This window comes from Bison bison, unplaced genomic scaffold (assembly GCF_000754665.1).
Source record: "Bison bison bison isolate TAMUID 2011002044 unplaced genomic scaffold, Bison_UMD1.0 scf7180017864508, whole genome shotgun sequence".
NCBI lineage: Eukaryota > Metazoa > Chordata > Mammalia > Artiodactyla > Bovidae > Bison > Bison bison.
Genome location: NW_011495064.1, coordinates 15,077,709 through 15,091,786, shown reverse-complemented (window position 1 = coordinate 15,091,786; position 14,078 = coordinate 15,077,709). Strand labels below are relative to the sequence as shown.

The following is a 14,078-nucleotide window of genomic DNA, read 5'->3' as shown; positions in this document are numbered from 1 at the left end:
ATCTCTGATTGCTCTGCCTTTTCTAAAACCAGCTTGAACATCAGGAAGTTCACAGTTCACGTATTGCTGAAGCCTGGCTTGGAGAATTTTGAGCATTACTTTACTAGCACTTGAGATGAGTGCAATTGTGTGGTAGTTTGAGCATTCTTTGGCATTGCCTTTCTTTGGGATTGGAATGAAAACTGACCTTTTCCAGTCCTGTGGCCACTGCTGAGTTTTCCAAATTTGCTGGCATATTGAGTGAACCACTTTCACAGCATCATCTTTCAGGATTTGAAATAGTTCCACTGGAATTCCATCACCTTCACTAGCTTTGTTTGTAGAGATGCTTTCTAAGGCCCACTTGACTTCACATTCCAGGATGTCTGGCTCTAGGTCAGTGATCATACCATCGTGATTATCTGGGTCATGAAGATCTTTTTTGTACAGTTCTTCTGTGTATTCTTGCCACCTCTTCTTAATATCTTCTGCTTCTGTTAGGTCCATACCATTTCTGTCCTTTATCGAGCCCATCTTTGCAAGAAATGTCCCCTTGGTATCTCTAATTTTCTTGAAGAGATCTCTAGTCTTTACCATTCTGTTGTTTTCCTCTATTTCTTTGCACTGATCACTGAGGAAGGCTTTCTTGTCTCTTCTTGCTATTCTTTGGAACTCTGCATTCAGATGCTTACATCTTTCCTTTTCTCCTTTGCTTTTCACTTCTCTTCTTTTCACAGCTATTTGTAAGGCCTCTCCAGACAGCCATTTTGCTTTTTTTGCATTTCTTTTCCATGGGGATGGTCTTGATCCCTGTCACCTGTACAATGTCACGAACCTCATTCCGTAGTTCATCAGGCACTCTATCTATCAGATCTAGGCCTTTAAATCTATTTCTCACATCCACTGTATAATCATAAGGGATTTGATTTCTGTCATACCTGAATGGTCTAGTGGTTTTCCCTACTTCAATTTAAGTCTGAATTTGGTAATAAGGAGTTCATGATCTGAGCCACAGTCAGTTCCTGGTCTTGTTTTTGTTGACTGTATAGAGCTTCTCCATCTTTGGCTGCAAAGAATATAATCACTTTCTGGGGAATGCTATAATACCAGGAGTTAAATCATACTAGAAAGACATATGGAAAGACATATGATTGTATGGCTGCTATAAAAATTCCATTGCACTGCTGCATGGGATAAGCCTGGCTCTATCCTCCTCCAATACAATCTGGATTTCACTTCCAGATCTATACAAAGATGATTTCCAGTCCTGGGTTTACAGGATTGAATTTATTAATTTATAAGGATGAAATTTGCCTTTCAAAGCTGTTGCAATGACGGCTACTATGAATTTTAATGAAACAAGACAAATCATAGCATAGATGATTGCTCTAGAACCAGCTATTACAAGTCCTGGTGGCTTACATGGTAAAGAATCTGCCTGCAGTGTGCAAGACCTGGGTTCCATCCCTGGTTGGGAAGATCCCTTGGAAAAGGGAATGGCAACCAGTCCAGTATTCTTGCCTGGAGAAATCCATGGGCTGAGGAGCCTCGTGGGCTACAGTCTATGCGATCACAAAAAGTTGGACACGTCTGAGCTACTAACACACACAGAACTAGATATTAATAATAATGTCTCTCATTGCATACATTTAAGGGAAATGGTTTTTAAAAATGGGTTTAATGCGATTGCCTGTTGTTTCATCTCATTACTTGATATTTTTTTAACAATGGATCCTGACCTTTCTCCCCCGTATACCCCAGGACATTTGTTTATTCACTGCTCACTAGAGGGAGGCCGTTTCCAGTTGTATTCCTTTTCAGAGGCTTTGTCTTCTGCATGGGAAATGGACTCCTCCAAGGCTACTATCTGGTTTACTGTGCTGAATACCCTGCTGAGTGGTACACAGACATACGGTTTAGCCTGGGTAAGTAAACCTGACTGCTTCTAACCCACACCCTAGTTAACGCCTCTTTCTACAGGCTATATCGCCATCACCTCTCCCCACCCTATTATAATAAAAACTCAAGGATTCCATTCCCCTTCCCCTACCATGACCATCTCCACACTGGTCTTTTCTCTGTATAGCAGCCAGAGAGATCTTTTAAAAACACTATGGTATTCCCCATCTCAAAATCCTCCAACGCATTTCTGTTACTCTCAAGATAAAATACAAATTCCTTACCACTGCCTGTGAAACCCAGTGTTCTTGGTCCTGTCCTGACTTCGCTTCCTATCTCCATCCATCTTGTTTACTGTCCTGTAGCCTCAGTGGCCTTCCTGCTGGACCTGAAATGGTCAGGTTTGTCCTGTCTCAGAGCTGCTGTATAGACTACACCCTCTGTCTGGAATGCTCAACCCCTATATACTTGGGGAGCTGGTCTCTCCTTTTATTTAGGTCTCTGTCAGTTCACATCTCCTCATTGAGACTTCTTGACCATCTATCTAAAATAGTAGAAAACAATGATCTTTGAATATTTTTCATTATCTGCAAAAGGAATTAAATTTTTTTTTTAAATAAAGTAAAGGTTCAACTGTGCATTATTCTTGCTCAAAGGAAAAAAGGCAGAGATTATCCTTAGTCCCTCTCTTTACATTACACATCTTCTCTCCATCAGCTTAGAATAGCTCCCTCTAGTTCTAAAACATGTGCCAACTGAGCTCAGTTCTCCATAACCACACTAACTTCATTCTGGTCTGAACCAGGATGACCTCTTGCCTGGACCGCCACAGTGACCTTTAAGTTAACCTTCCTACTTCAAGTCCTGGCCTTCAGTAGCCCCTTCTTCACACAGCAGTCAGGACGAACATTTGAACACTCAAATAGCCAGAGTATTAGTTGCATGAATACTGGTACATACACACAATGGAATATTCTGAAGCCTCATAAAAACAACCAAAGCAAAACAAAAGCAAAGAATGTCTCTTTTTCATGTGAAGACATCTCTAGAACACATGGTTAAGTAAAAATAAAGTGTGCATAGTGTATACACCATGCTGCTTTTTGTGTAGAAATAGGACACTGTGTGTATTTAAAAGTGGAAGAGGAAATATTGGATTGATAAAAAAAAAAGAAACTATTTTTTAAAAAGAGTATCTCTAGGGTTTAGAGTAAAGAAAATGGGATGGTGGGCAGAAATCTTCTTTTAAGATAGCTTTGTCCTTTAAATCATGAAACTTCATAACTTAATTAAAAATCCACATAAAGTTCCTCAACATTGAGTACAAATAAATAAATGTACCTAACTGTATATTAAACTGGTACCATAACCACACAGGAAAATGATTTATGCCAATTTATAGGAAATATAGAGAATAAAGAAATAAGTTAAATGCCACCATGAGGAAATAAGCTAGTCTTATCTAGAAAGGGGGACATTTGAGGGACCACTGTCCAGTCTTTGAGGAGTTTATTCAAGATGGCAGAGCAGAAGGACATGCACTCATCTTCTCCTATGAGAACTCTAAAATTAAAACTCATGGCTGAACAACCATGGACAGGAGAATGTTGGATCCCACCAAAAAAAGATACCCCATGTCCAAGGGCAAAGGAGAAGCCCCAGTAAGATGGTAGGAGGGGTGAAATCATGTTTAGAATCAAACCCCATGCCACCAGAGATGCTTGGAGGGCTCAAACAAAACCTTGTGTGCACCAGGACACCACACAGAGACCGAGCCAGACTTGCCTTTCAGGGTTTTGAAAGGCAGGTATGGGTCAGCAGTGGCCTGCTGCAGGGGCAGGTGCTCTGGGTGCCAGCAGACTTGGGTGTGGCATAAGCCCTCTTGGAGGAGGTCGCCATTAACCCCACCATAGAGCCTCCAGAACTTCCACAGGACTGGGGAAACAGACTCTTGTAGGGCACAAACAAAACCTTGTGTGCACCAGGACCCAGGAGAAAGGAGCAGTGACCCCACAAGAGACTGACCCAGACTTGCCCATGAGTGTCCAGGAATCTCCGGCAGAGATGTGGGTCAGCGGTGGCCTGCTGCAGCATCAGGGGCACTGAGTGTGGCAGTGCTTGCATGGGACCTTTTGAAGGAGATCACCATTATCTCCATTACCTCCACCATGGTTTGGTCTCAGGTCAAACAACAGGTAGGGAACAGAGTCCCACCCATCAATGGAAAATTGGATTAAACATTTACTGAGCATGGCCCTGCCCATCAGAATGAGACCCAGTTTCCCCCACAGTCAGTCTCTCCCATCAGGAAGCTTCCATAAGTCTCTTATCCTTATCGATTAGAGGGCAGTCAGAATGAAGACCAATATCACAGAAAACTAGTCAAACTGATCACATGGACAACAGCCCTGTCTAACTCAATAAAACTATGAGCCATGCCCTACAAGGTCACACAAGATGGATGGGTCATGGTGGAGAGTTCTGACAAAATGTGGCCCACTGGAGAAGGGAATGGGAAACCACTTCAGTATTCTTGCCTTGAGAACTCCATGAACAGTATGAAAAAGGTAAAAAGATAGGACACTGAAAGATGAACTCCCCAAGTTGGTAGGTATCCAGTATGCTACTGGAGAAGAGTGGAGAAATAACTTCAGAAAGAATGAAGAGATGGAGCCAAAGTGAAAAAAAAAAAAAGCCCAGTTATGGATGTGACTGGTGTTGGGAAATAAAGTCTGATGCTGTAAAGAACAATATTGCATAGGAACCTGGAATGTTACGTCTATGAATCAAGGTATATTGGAAGTGGTCAAACAGGAGATGGCAAGAGTGAATGTCGACATTTTAGGAATCAGTGAACTAAAATGGACTGGAATGGGTGAATTTAACTCAGTTGACCATTATATCTACTATTGTGAAGAATCCCTTAGAAGAAATGGACTAGCCATCATAGTCGACAAAAGAGCCCAAAATGCAGTTCTTGGATACAATCTCAAAATGACAGAATGTCTCTGTTTCCAAGGCAAACCATTCAATATCACAGTAATCCAAGTCTATGCCCCAACAAGCAATGCTGAAGAAGTTGAAGTTGAATGGTTCTATGAAGACCTACAAGATCTAGAACTAACACCCAAAAAGTATCCTTTTCATCATAGGGGACTGGAATGCAAAAGTAGGAAGTCAAAAAATACCTGGAGTAATAGGCAAATTTGGCCTTGAACTACAAAATAAAGCAGGGCAAAGGCTAACAGAGTTTTGCAACTGAACGCACTGGTCATAGCAAACATCCTCTTCCAACAGCACAAGAGAAAACTCTACATGTGAACATCACCAGATGGTCAATGCCAACATCAGATTGATTATATTCTTTGCAGCCAAAGATGGAGAAGCTCTATACAGTCAGCAAAACAAGACCTGGAGCTGACTGTGGCTCAGATCATGAACTCCTTACTGAAAAATTCAGACTTAAATTGAAGAAAGTAGGGAAAACCACTAGATCATTCAGGCATAACCTTATTATACAGTGGATGTGACAGATAGATTCAAGGGGTTAGGTCTGATAGACTGCCTGAAGAACTATGGATGGAGGTTTGTGACATTGTACAAGAGGCAGGGATCAAGACCATTCCCAAGAAAAAGAAATGCAAGAAGGCAAAATGGTTGTCTGAGGAGGCCTTACAAATAGCTGAGAAAAGAAAAGAAGCTAAAGGCAAAGGAGAAAAGGAAAGATATACCCATCTGAATGTAGAATTCCAAAGAATAGCAAGGAGAGATAAGAAAGCCTTCCTCAGTGATCACTGCAAAGAAATAGAGGAAAACAATAGAATGGGAAAGACCAGAGATCTGTTCAAGAAAATTAATTATACCAAGGGGATATTTCATGAAAAGATGGGCACAATAAAGGACAGAAATGGTATGGACCTAACAGAAGCAGAAGATATTAAGAAGAGGTGGCAAGAATACACAGAAGAACTATACAAAAGAGATCTTCATGACCCAGATAACCACGATGGTGTGATCACTCACCTAGAGCCAGATATTCTGGAATGCGAAGTCAAGTGGGCCTTAGGAAGCATCACTATGAACAAAGCTAGTGGACGTGATGGAATTCCAGTTGAGCTATTTTAAATCCTAAAAGATGATGCTGTGAAAGTGCTTCACTGAATATGTCAGCAAATTTGGAAAACTCAGCAGTGGCCACAGGACTGGAAAAGGTCAGTTTTCATTCCAATCCCAAAGAAAGGCAATGCCAAAGAGTGTTCAAACTACCACAGAATTGCACTCATCTCACACGCTAGCAAAGAAATGCTCAAAATTCTCCAAGCCAGGCTTCAACAGTATGTGAACCGTGAACTTCCAGGTGTTCAAGCTGGATTTAGAAATGTCAGAGGAACCAGAGATCAAATTGCCAACATCCACTGGATCATTGAAAAAGCAAGAGAGTTCCAGAAGAACATCTGCTTTATTGATTATGCCAAAGCCTTTGACTGTGTGGATTACAACAAACTGTGAAAAATTCTTCAAGAGATGGGAACACCAGACCACCTTACCTGCCTCCTGAGAAATCTGTATGCAGGTCAAGAAGCAACAGTTAGAACTGGACATGGAACAGCAGACTGGTTCCAAATCAGCAAAGAAGTATGTATATTGTCACCCTGCTTATTTAACTTATGCAGAGTACATCATGTGAAATGTCAGGCTGGACAAGGCACAAGCTGGAATCAAGATTGCCAGGAGAAATATCAATAACCTCAGATAGACGACACCACCCTTATGTCAGAAAGAGAAGAAGAACTAAATAGCCTCTTGATGAAAGTGAAAGAGGAGAGTGAAAAAGTTGGCTTAAAACTCAGCATTCAGAAAACTAAGATCATGGCATATGGTCCCATCACTTCATGGCATATAGATGGGGAAACAATGGAAAACAGTGAGAGATTTTACTTTCTTGGGCTCCAAAATCACTGCAGATGGTGACTGTAGCCATAAAATTAAAAGATGCTTTTTCCTTGGAAGAAAAGGTATGACCAACCTAGACAGCATATTAAAAAGCAGAGACATTACTTTGCTGACAAATGTTCATCTAGTCAAATCTAGGGTTTTTTCCTGTAGTCATGTATGGATGTGAGAGTTGGATTATAAAGTTAAGCACTAAAGAATTGATGGTTTTGAACTGTGGTGTTGGAGAAGACTCTTGAGTGTCCCTTGGACTACAAGGAGATCCAACCAGTCCTTCCTAAAGGAAATCAGTCCTGAATATTCATTGGAAGGACTGATGGTGAAGCTGAAACTCCAATACTTTGGCCACCTGATGCGAAGAGCTGACTCCTTGGAGAATACCCTGATGCTGGGAAAGATTGAAGGCAGGAGGAGAAGGGGATGACAGAGGATGAGATGGTTGGATGGCATCACCGATTCAATGGACCTGAGTTTGGGCAAGCTCTGGGACCTTGTGATGGACAGGCGAGCCTGGCATGCTGCAGTCTATGGGGTCGTAAAGAATCGGCAGGACTAAGTGACTGAAATGATATGAACTGTTCAATCTTTTCAAGAAGTCAGTGTCCTGAAAAAAAATAAACGGTAGGGATCTGGGCTAGATATAAATGTCCTTAAAGGATGTAATGACCAGATGTTAGATGTGTGCCTGTTTGGGACTTTGGTTTACACAAACCAGCTAGAAGCAGAGTTCTGGGAATATTGAGGAAACTGAATATGCCGAGGTATTACATAACATGAAGATCTCAAGGATATGCACTAAGAGTGTTTATTGGCGGTAGGAACAAAGTGTCTTGTTTTTCTTATTTTTGCTAATAAGCATTTCATCTTCCACAGACATATGTACTTCTTTTGTAATAAACTGACATCAGATCCTATTCTCCCCTGCTTAAAACCTGCCAGTGGCTTCCTGTTGCTCTTAAAAATCCGAACTTCTCACCATGGCCCATAGAGCCCAATGAAATTTTGAAATTATCAGCCTATTCTCATCTCCTTATCCCCCACCTCCTGCCATCTATCTTAAAGCATTAACTGCAGCACCTTCCTTCTGTTTCTTAGACATACTAAACCTATACTATCCTTAGGACCTTTGCATCTGTTAGTTCCTCTACCAGAAAGCTCTCCCCGCAAATACCGATCTTTGTATTCTCATTATTCAAATCATAGGGCAGATGCCAAATCTTCAGAAAAGCTTTCCTACTGACCTCATCTAAAGTAGAGACACCTCCTCTCCACCCCAATTCACTCTCTGTTTCATCATCCTACTTTGATTTTCTGCTTTGTAATGATATGTGATTTAAATTTTTTCATTATTTGAATTCATTTCTGTGTTTCTCCACTGAAATGTAATCTCTATGAGAACAGACACCTTGACTGCTTTTCTCACTACTACATCCCTGGTGTTTAAGACAGTGCTTGGTACATAGTAAGACCTCAGCAAATGTTATTTGAATAAATGAATGAAAGAGTAAACACGTGAATGAATCTCATATTATCCTTGTAAGATAGGTGCTGTTAGATTCTACGTTTTACAGATAAGAAAACTGAGGCTCAGAGAAGTTAAGTGACTTGTCCAGGGACACACAGACATCACATCGAAGGTGCCTGCATTCTCATTGCTGTGTGTGCTATTCCGCCCCTCTCCCATTCCCTGGTGCTCCCTCCACTGGTGTCCCTTCCCTCCAGGATAATAATCTTTTGACTAGACAAGATTAAAAATGATTGCTTCATATCATAGCAAATGAGGTGAGAGTAGACGTGACTGCTTTTAATTCAACTGTTCTTGCTTTTTGCCTGTTGTAATTTGATCAGCACACATACACTTGGCTGAGAGCTGGGCTTGGGCATCTATGGCATAAGACCTAGCATACAGAGTCCTGGCTCTCCTCATCTCAGACTTTTCTGTGCCTGTGAATGTGGAAGAGGAGTGTGCAGTGTGAAAATTGGTTTGCTAGGTGCCAAGCTCTCTAACTACTTCCACAAGAGTAGATATATCAGTCAGTCCTGCTCTGAGCAATAAGTCACAGAAAACTCTTCAGTTCGGTTCAGTTCAGTCGCTCAGTCATGTCAGACTCTTTCTGACATCATGAACTGCAGCACGCTAGGCTTCCCTGTCCATCACCAACTCCTGGAGTTTACCCAGACTCATGTCCATTGAGTCGGTGATGCCATCCAACTATCTCATCCTCTGTCGTCCTCTTCTCCTCCTGCCCTCAATCTTTTCCAGCATCAAGGTCTTTTCAAATGAGTCAGTTCTTCACATCAGGTGGCCAAAGGATTAGAGTTTCAGCTTCAACATCAGTCCTTCCAATGAACACCCAGGACTGATCTCCTTTAGGATGGACTGGTTGGATCTCCGTGCAGTCCAAGGGACTCTCAAGAGTCTTCTCCAACACCACAGTTCAAAAGCATCAATTCTTTGGTGTTCAGCTTTCTTTATAGTCTAACTCTCACATCCATACATGACTACTGGAAAAACCATAGTCTTGACTAGATGACCTTTGTCAGCAAAGTAATGTCTCTGCTTTTTAATATGCTGTCTAGGTTGTCCATAACTTTCCTTCCAAGGATTAAGCGTCTTTTAACTTCATGGCTGCAATCACCATCTGCAGTGATTTTGGAGCCCCCCAAAATAAAGTCAGCCACTGTTTCCTCTGTTTTCCCATCTATTTTCCATGAAATGATGGGACCGGATGCCATGATCTTAGTTTTCTGAATGTTGAGCTTTAAACCAACTCTTAGTAATTTAAATAATTAAGAATTTATATTTCTCACATAACAAGATTGTCCAAAGGTAGGTGGTTTCTGCATTCCTTCAGCTGCTTCCTGGTGTCACTAAGATCTCAGGCACTTTCTGCTCCACTGTTCTGAACATATTTATCTTATGTCCTCGTGACAGTCACCACATGGTTGCAAGACATTTCCTGTAGCTCCAGGCATCACACCTGCAACGAAGGAAGAGGGAGGCACTAGAGGCACTGGTCCCACCTGCCCCCTTTATCAGAAAACCAAAAGAGTTCCAAGGAAACCTCTAGAAAGCTTTCCTTTACACCGTCTCAGCAGAACTAGGTCACAAGACCTCTTCTCAGCCTTCTAGCCTCTAGAGTGGGGGTGGTCAAGGAGGAGGGATTTTAATTGGTGGTTAAGTTTGCTGACCATGGTTTGATTGTTTTTGAATGAGCTGAAGGCTTGCTATTTATTCATTCATTTACTTGCTTATGTACTTATTTATTTAAATGTCAGATGATGGTGAGGGCTCCCTCTCCTCTCTCACTCATCTCTATCACCTGACACTGTGCATTTTCAGTCTTTTGGCCTGTGAAACAGCATAGCTCTTTCATTCAAATTTGGGACCAGGATACGTTGCTCCCTCCCTCCTTTCTTGCTTTAGTAGCATTCTTAGAATTTGAGGTCAAATGCCGTTCCCTTCATTTTTTAGAAAACAACCAAACTAAACAAACAAACAAAAAAAACAAACCACAAAACACTTTGATTGTGAGAAAACACCAAAAACAGCACACATTGTTAACTTCTCCCTCTCTTCTTTGCCAAGGTATCTTCTTATTCATTTTGGGAATGGGAATCAACATTCACAGTGACTATATATTGCGCCAGCTCAGGAAGCCTGGAGAAATCATCTATAGGATTCCACAAGGTAACGTCTCCCCTGCCCTCCAGATTCTCACTCTGCCTTGAGAGCCTGTCCCAGGAGTTTCACTATGAGTAACAAAAGAGAGGGCACAGATGATGCAGTCTATCCCAGCAGGTCCCTGGCTTCTCCTCCATGTCTCATCCTGCCCCACGATACATTTGTGTTCCTGGTCTGAACCTGAAAGAGCGAGAGAAGAGCCCCCAGGCAGGTTCGCAATCGCGACACCCTCAGTGTGGGGAGTGAGGGGTTGGGGTCAGGAGGAAGTAGGCTGTCACTTGTTGCAGTTTATCATGTGCTGTATGAGGCTCTCCAGAGAAGCAGAACCGATTGAATTAGGCTTCCCAGGTGGCTCACTGATAAAGAACCCACCTGCCAGTGCAGGAGACACAGGAGGACAGGGGTTTGATCCCTGGGCCTGGAAGGAGGAAATGGCAACCTCCTTGACGAGGCAATGGCAACCTACTCCAGTATTCTTGCCTGGAAAAATCTCACGGACAGAGGACCATGGTGGGCTATAGTCATGGGGTTGCAAAAGAGTCGGACACGACTGAAAATACACACACACACACAACTGATCAATAAAGAGATTTATTATGAGGAATTGGCTCACAGGACTGTGGAGGTTAAGAAATCCCAGAATCTGCCATCTGCAAGGTGGAGTCCCCAGAGAATAGGTGGTGTAATTTCTAGTTCTCAAGGCCTGAGAACTAGGAGAGCTTCTGTGTAAGTTCCAGTCTGAGTGCAGGAAACCAATGTTCAGCTCAAAACCAGAGAACGAATTCTCCCTCGGCCAATTTTTGTTTTGTTCAAGCCTCCAGAGGATTGACTCTTCTCAATCTGGGGGCTGGGCGTGGGGTGGGGAGACGATCTGCTTTACTCGGTCTGTTGACTCAACTGTTAATTTGATCCAGACACTGTCACGGACACACCCAGAAATAATGATCAATCAAGAATCTGGGCACGACATGGCCCAGTCAAGATGACACACAAGAAATTAACAATCATTTGTATGTAGAGTGCTGATCCTTCCTAGGTTAGCGAATAAAGCCATATCATGCACAACCAACACATGTGTCCTCTTCAAGAAGTCTCTCTAGACTTAACTAGTGAGTAGTCAGGGGGTAGCATTTGTTTATTTCCTGCCACTTGTGTGTTCTTAAAGATGTAGAGAACAATATTTACTTCATCAAAACTTAGGATGGGAAGCCTTACCAGTACAAGTGCATTTTCAGAGATAAAGGTGCAGAATATTTGAAGTTCTAACTATTCCCAAGTAACCAGGGTGTGAGGTTGACATATAAGCAGGATGTTCTGAGGGCCACAGGAGGCCGACACTGTTTTCCCTGCTCCCCAAGAGGATTGCACCAAACTCCCCCGACTCTGAAGGCGGTCTCCAGCCCCGCATTTGACCTAGGTGCCCTTATGTGTTTTGGAACAAAGCAGAAGGGTTCTCACATGGCAATAATGGAGCACAGGGGACTGACTTGTCGATTCTTCCGCACGCAGGTGGCTTGTTCACGTATGTTTCTGGAGCCAATTTCCTCGGTGAGATCATTGAATGGATCGGCTATGCCCTGGCCTCTTGGTCCCTCCCAGCACTTGCATTTGCATTTTTCTCACTTTGTTTCCTTGGGCTGCGAGCTTTTCATCATCATAGGTAAACTTTTCAATTAAGGTGGCAGCATCCACATGGCTTTCTTCTCCAAACAGGCTCTTCTTAAAACACAGACTCAGATTTAGAAACCTAAAAGATTTATTTTTAACAAGGTAAGGTTGACACAGTAACCCAGATGGGCCAATTCTGATGTCTCAGATTTTCACTGAAGTTGGAATTTAGCTGGGTGGCAGCATCAGCGACACTTTTTACCTTCCTAGGAGCAAACACAATTCCACATAGACAGGGGCACTGAGGGGACTCGCGAAGCCACGTGCCTGTTGAAGAAGGCTTTCCAGAGAGGAGCACTTGGTTTCCATGTGAGGTAGTTGACCGGGCCCTGTGCCCGCCTATCAGGCTTATCTGGCAATGGCTGCTGTTTGGCTGTGGGCTACAGGTAAGAGTCAGGAGGTACAAGGGGTGCTTCAGTTCACCTCGGCCACACTCTCTAAGTGTGTTCCATGGCTGGGACCCCAGGTCGCACTTTCCAGAGCTTCCCAGGCAGTTCTGAGGCACAGTTTGGATGGAGAGTCAGTGGGGAAAAGCACTAGCTCTGAACCTAGTGTGGCTGCTATTTTTTTTTTTTTTTTCCAGCTGGGAGCCTTTTATTTTATTTTATTTTTTTTAATTTTATTTTATTTTTAAACTTTACATAATTGTATTAGTTTTCTAGGTTTGGTGCTAACAGTTCAGGTAATCACAGAGCCCTGGAAACTCCAGAATTCTTTTCTTGGAGTCTACATAATACCAGGGTTTATTCCTCCTTCCCGTGCCCCCACCTTCTATAGATCATAACCCAGGTCATTGCTGGCTTCCTGGGAAGATCAGTTCAGTTCAGTTCAGTTGCTCAGTCGTGTCCCACTCTGCGACCCAATGAACTGCCGCACACCAGCTTCCCTGTCTATCACCAGCTCCCGGAGCTTGCTCAAACTCACGTCCATCGAGTCAGTGATGCCATCTAACCATCTCATCCTCTGTTCTCCCCTTCTCCTCCTGCCTTCAATCTTTCCCAGCATCAGGTCTTTTCCAATGAGTCAGTTCTTCCTATCAGGCCAAAGTATTGGAGTTCATCTTCAGCATCAGTCCTTCCAATGAATATTCAGAATTTTAGGATTGACTGGTTGGATCTCCTTGTAGTCCAAGGGACTCTCAAGAGTCTTCTCCAACACCACAGTTCAAAACCATCAATTCTTTGGTGCTCAGTTTTCTTTATAGTCCAACTTTCACATCCATACATGACTACTGGAAAAACCATAGCTTTGACTAGAAGAACCTTTGTTGGCAAAATAATGTCTCTGTTTTTTAATATGCTGTCTAGGTTGGTCATACCTTTTCTTCCAAGGAGCAAGCGTCTTTTAATTTTATGGCTACAGTCATCATCTGCAGTGATTTTGGAGCCCAAGAAAATAAAGTCTGTCACTGTTTTCCATTGTTTCCCCATCTATTTGCCAGGAAGTGATGGGACCATAAGCCATGATCTTAGTTTTCTGAATGTTGAGTTTTAAGCCAACTTTTTAATTCTCCTCTTTCACTTTCATCAAGAGCCTCTTTAGTTCTCTTTCTATCTAAGTGTGGTGTCATCTGAGTATCTGAGGTTATTGATATTTCTCCTGGCAATCTTGATTCCAGCTTGTGCCTTGTCCAGCCTGACATTTCACATGGTGTAGTCTGCATATAAGTTAAATAAGCAGGGTGACAATATATGTACTTCTTTCCTGATTTGGAACCAGTCTGTTGTTCCATGTCCAGTTCTAACTGTTGCCTCTTGACCTGCATACAGATTTCTCAGGAGGCAGGTAAGGTGGTCTGGTGTTCCCATCTCTTGGAGAATTTTCCACAGTTTGTTGTGATCCACACAGTCAAAGGCTTTGGCATAGTCAATAAAGCAGAAGTAGATGTTTTTCT

The 14,078-nt window shown here is 42.6% G+C and overlaps 1 protein-coding gene across 5 annotated transcripts in view; it reads left to right on the top strand.

Annotated features, from left to right (window-relative positions):
• Positions 1 to 14,078, top strand: part of SRD5A2 (steroid-5-alpha-reductase, alpha polypeptide 2 (3-oxo-5 alpha-steroid delta 4-dehydrogenase alpha 2)) — a 49,643-nt gene that overhangs the window by 29,415 nt on the left and 6,150 nt on the right. For 3 of the 5 annotated variants that reach the window (XM_010829808.1, XM_010829805.1, XM_010829807.1), the window contains exons 2-4: positions 1,741 to 1,904; positions 10,421 to 10,522; positions 12,026 to 12,064. In XM_010829808.1, coding sequence (XP_010828110.1) covers positions 1,741 to 1,904; positions 10,421 to 10,522; positions 12,026 to 12,064 — 305 coding nt within the window. Of the gene's footprint in view, positions 1 to 1,740; positions 1,905 to 10,420; positions 10,523 to 12,025; positions 12,177 to 14,078 lie in introns of all 5 variants that reach the window. The other 2 variants (XR_824317.1, XM_010829806.1) reach the window with 1 other exon arrangement.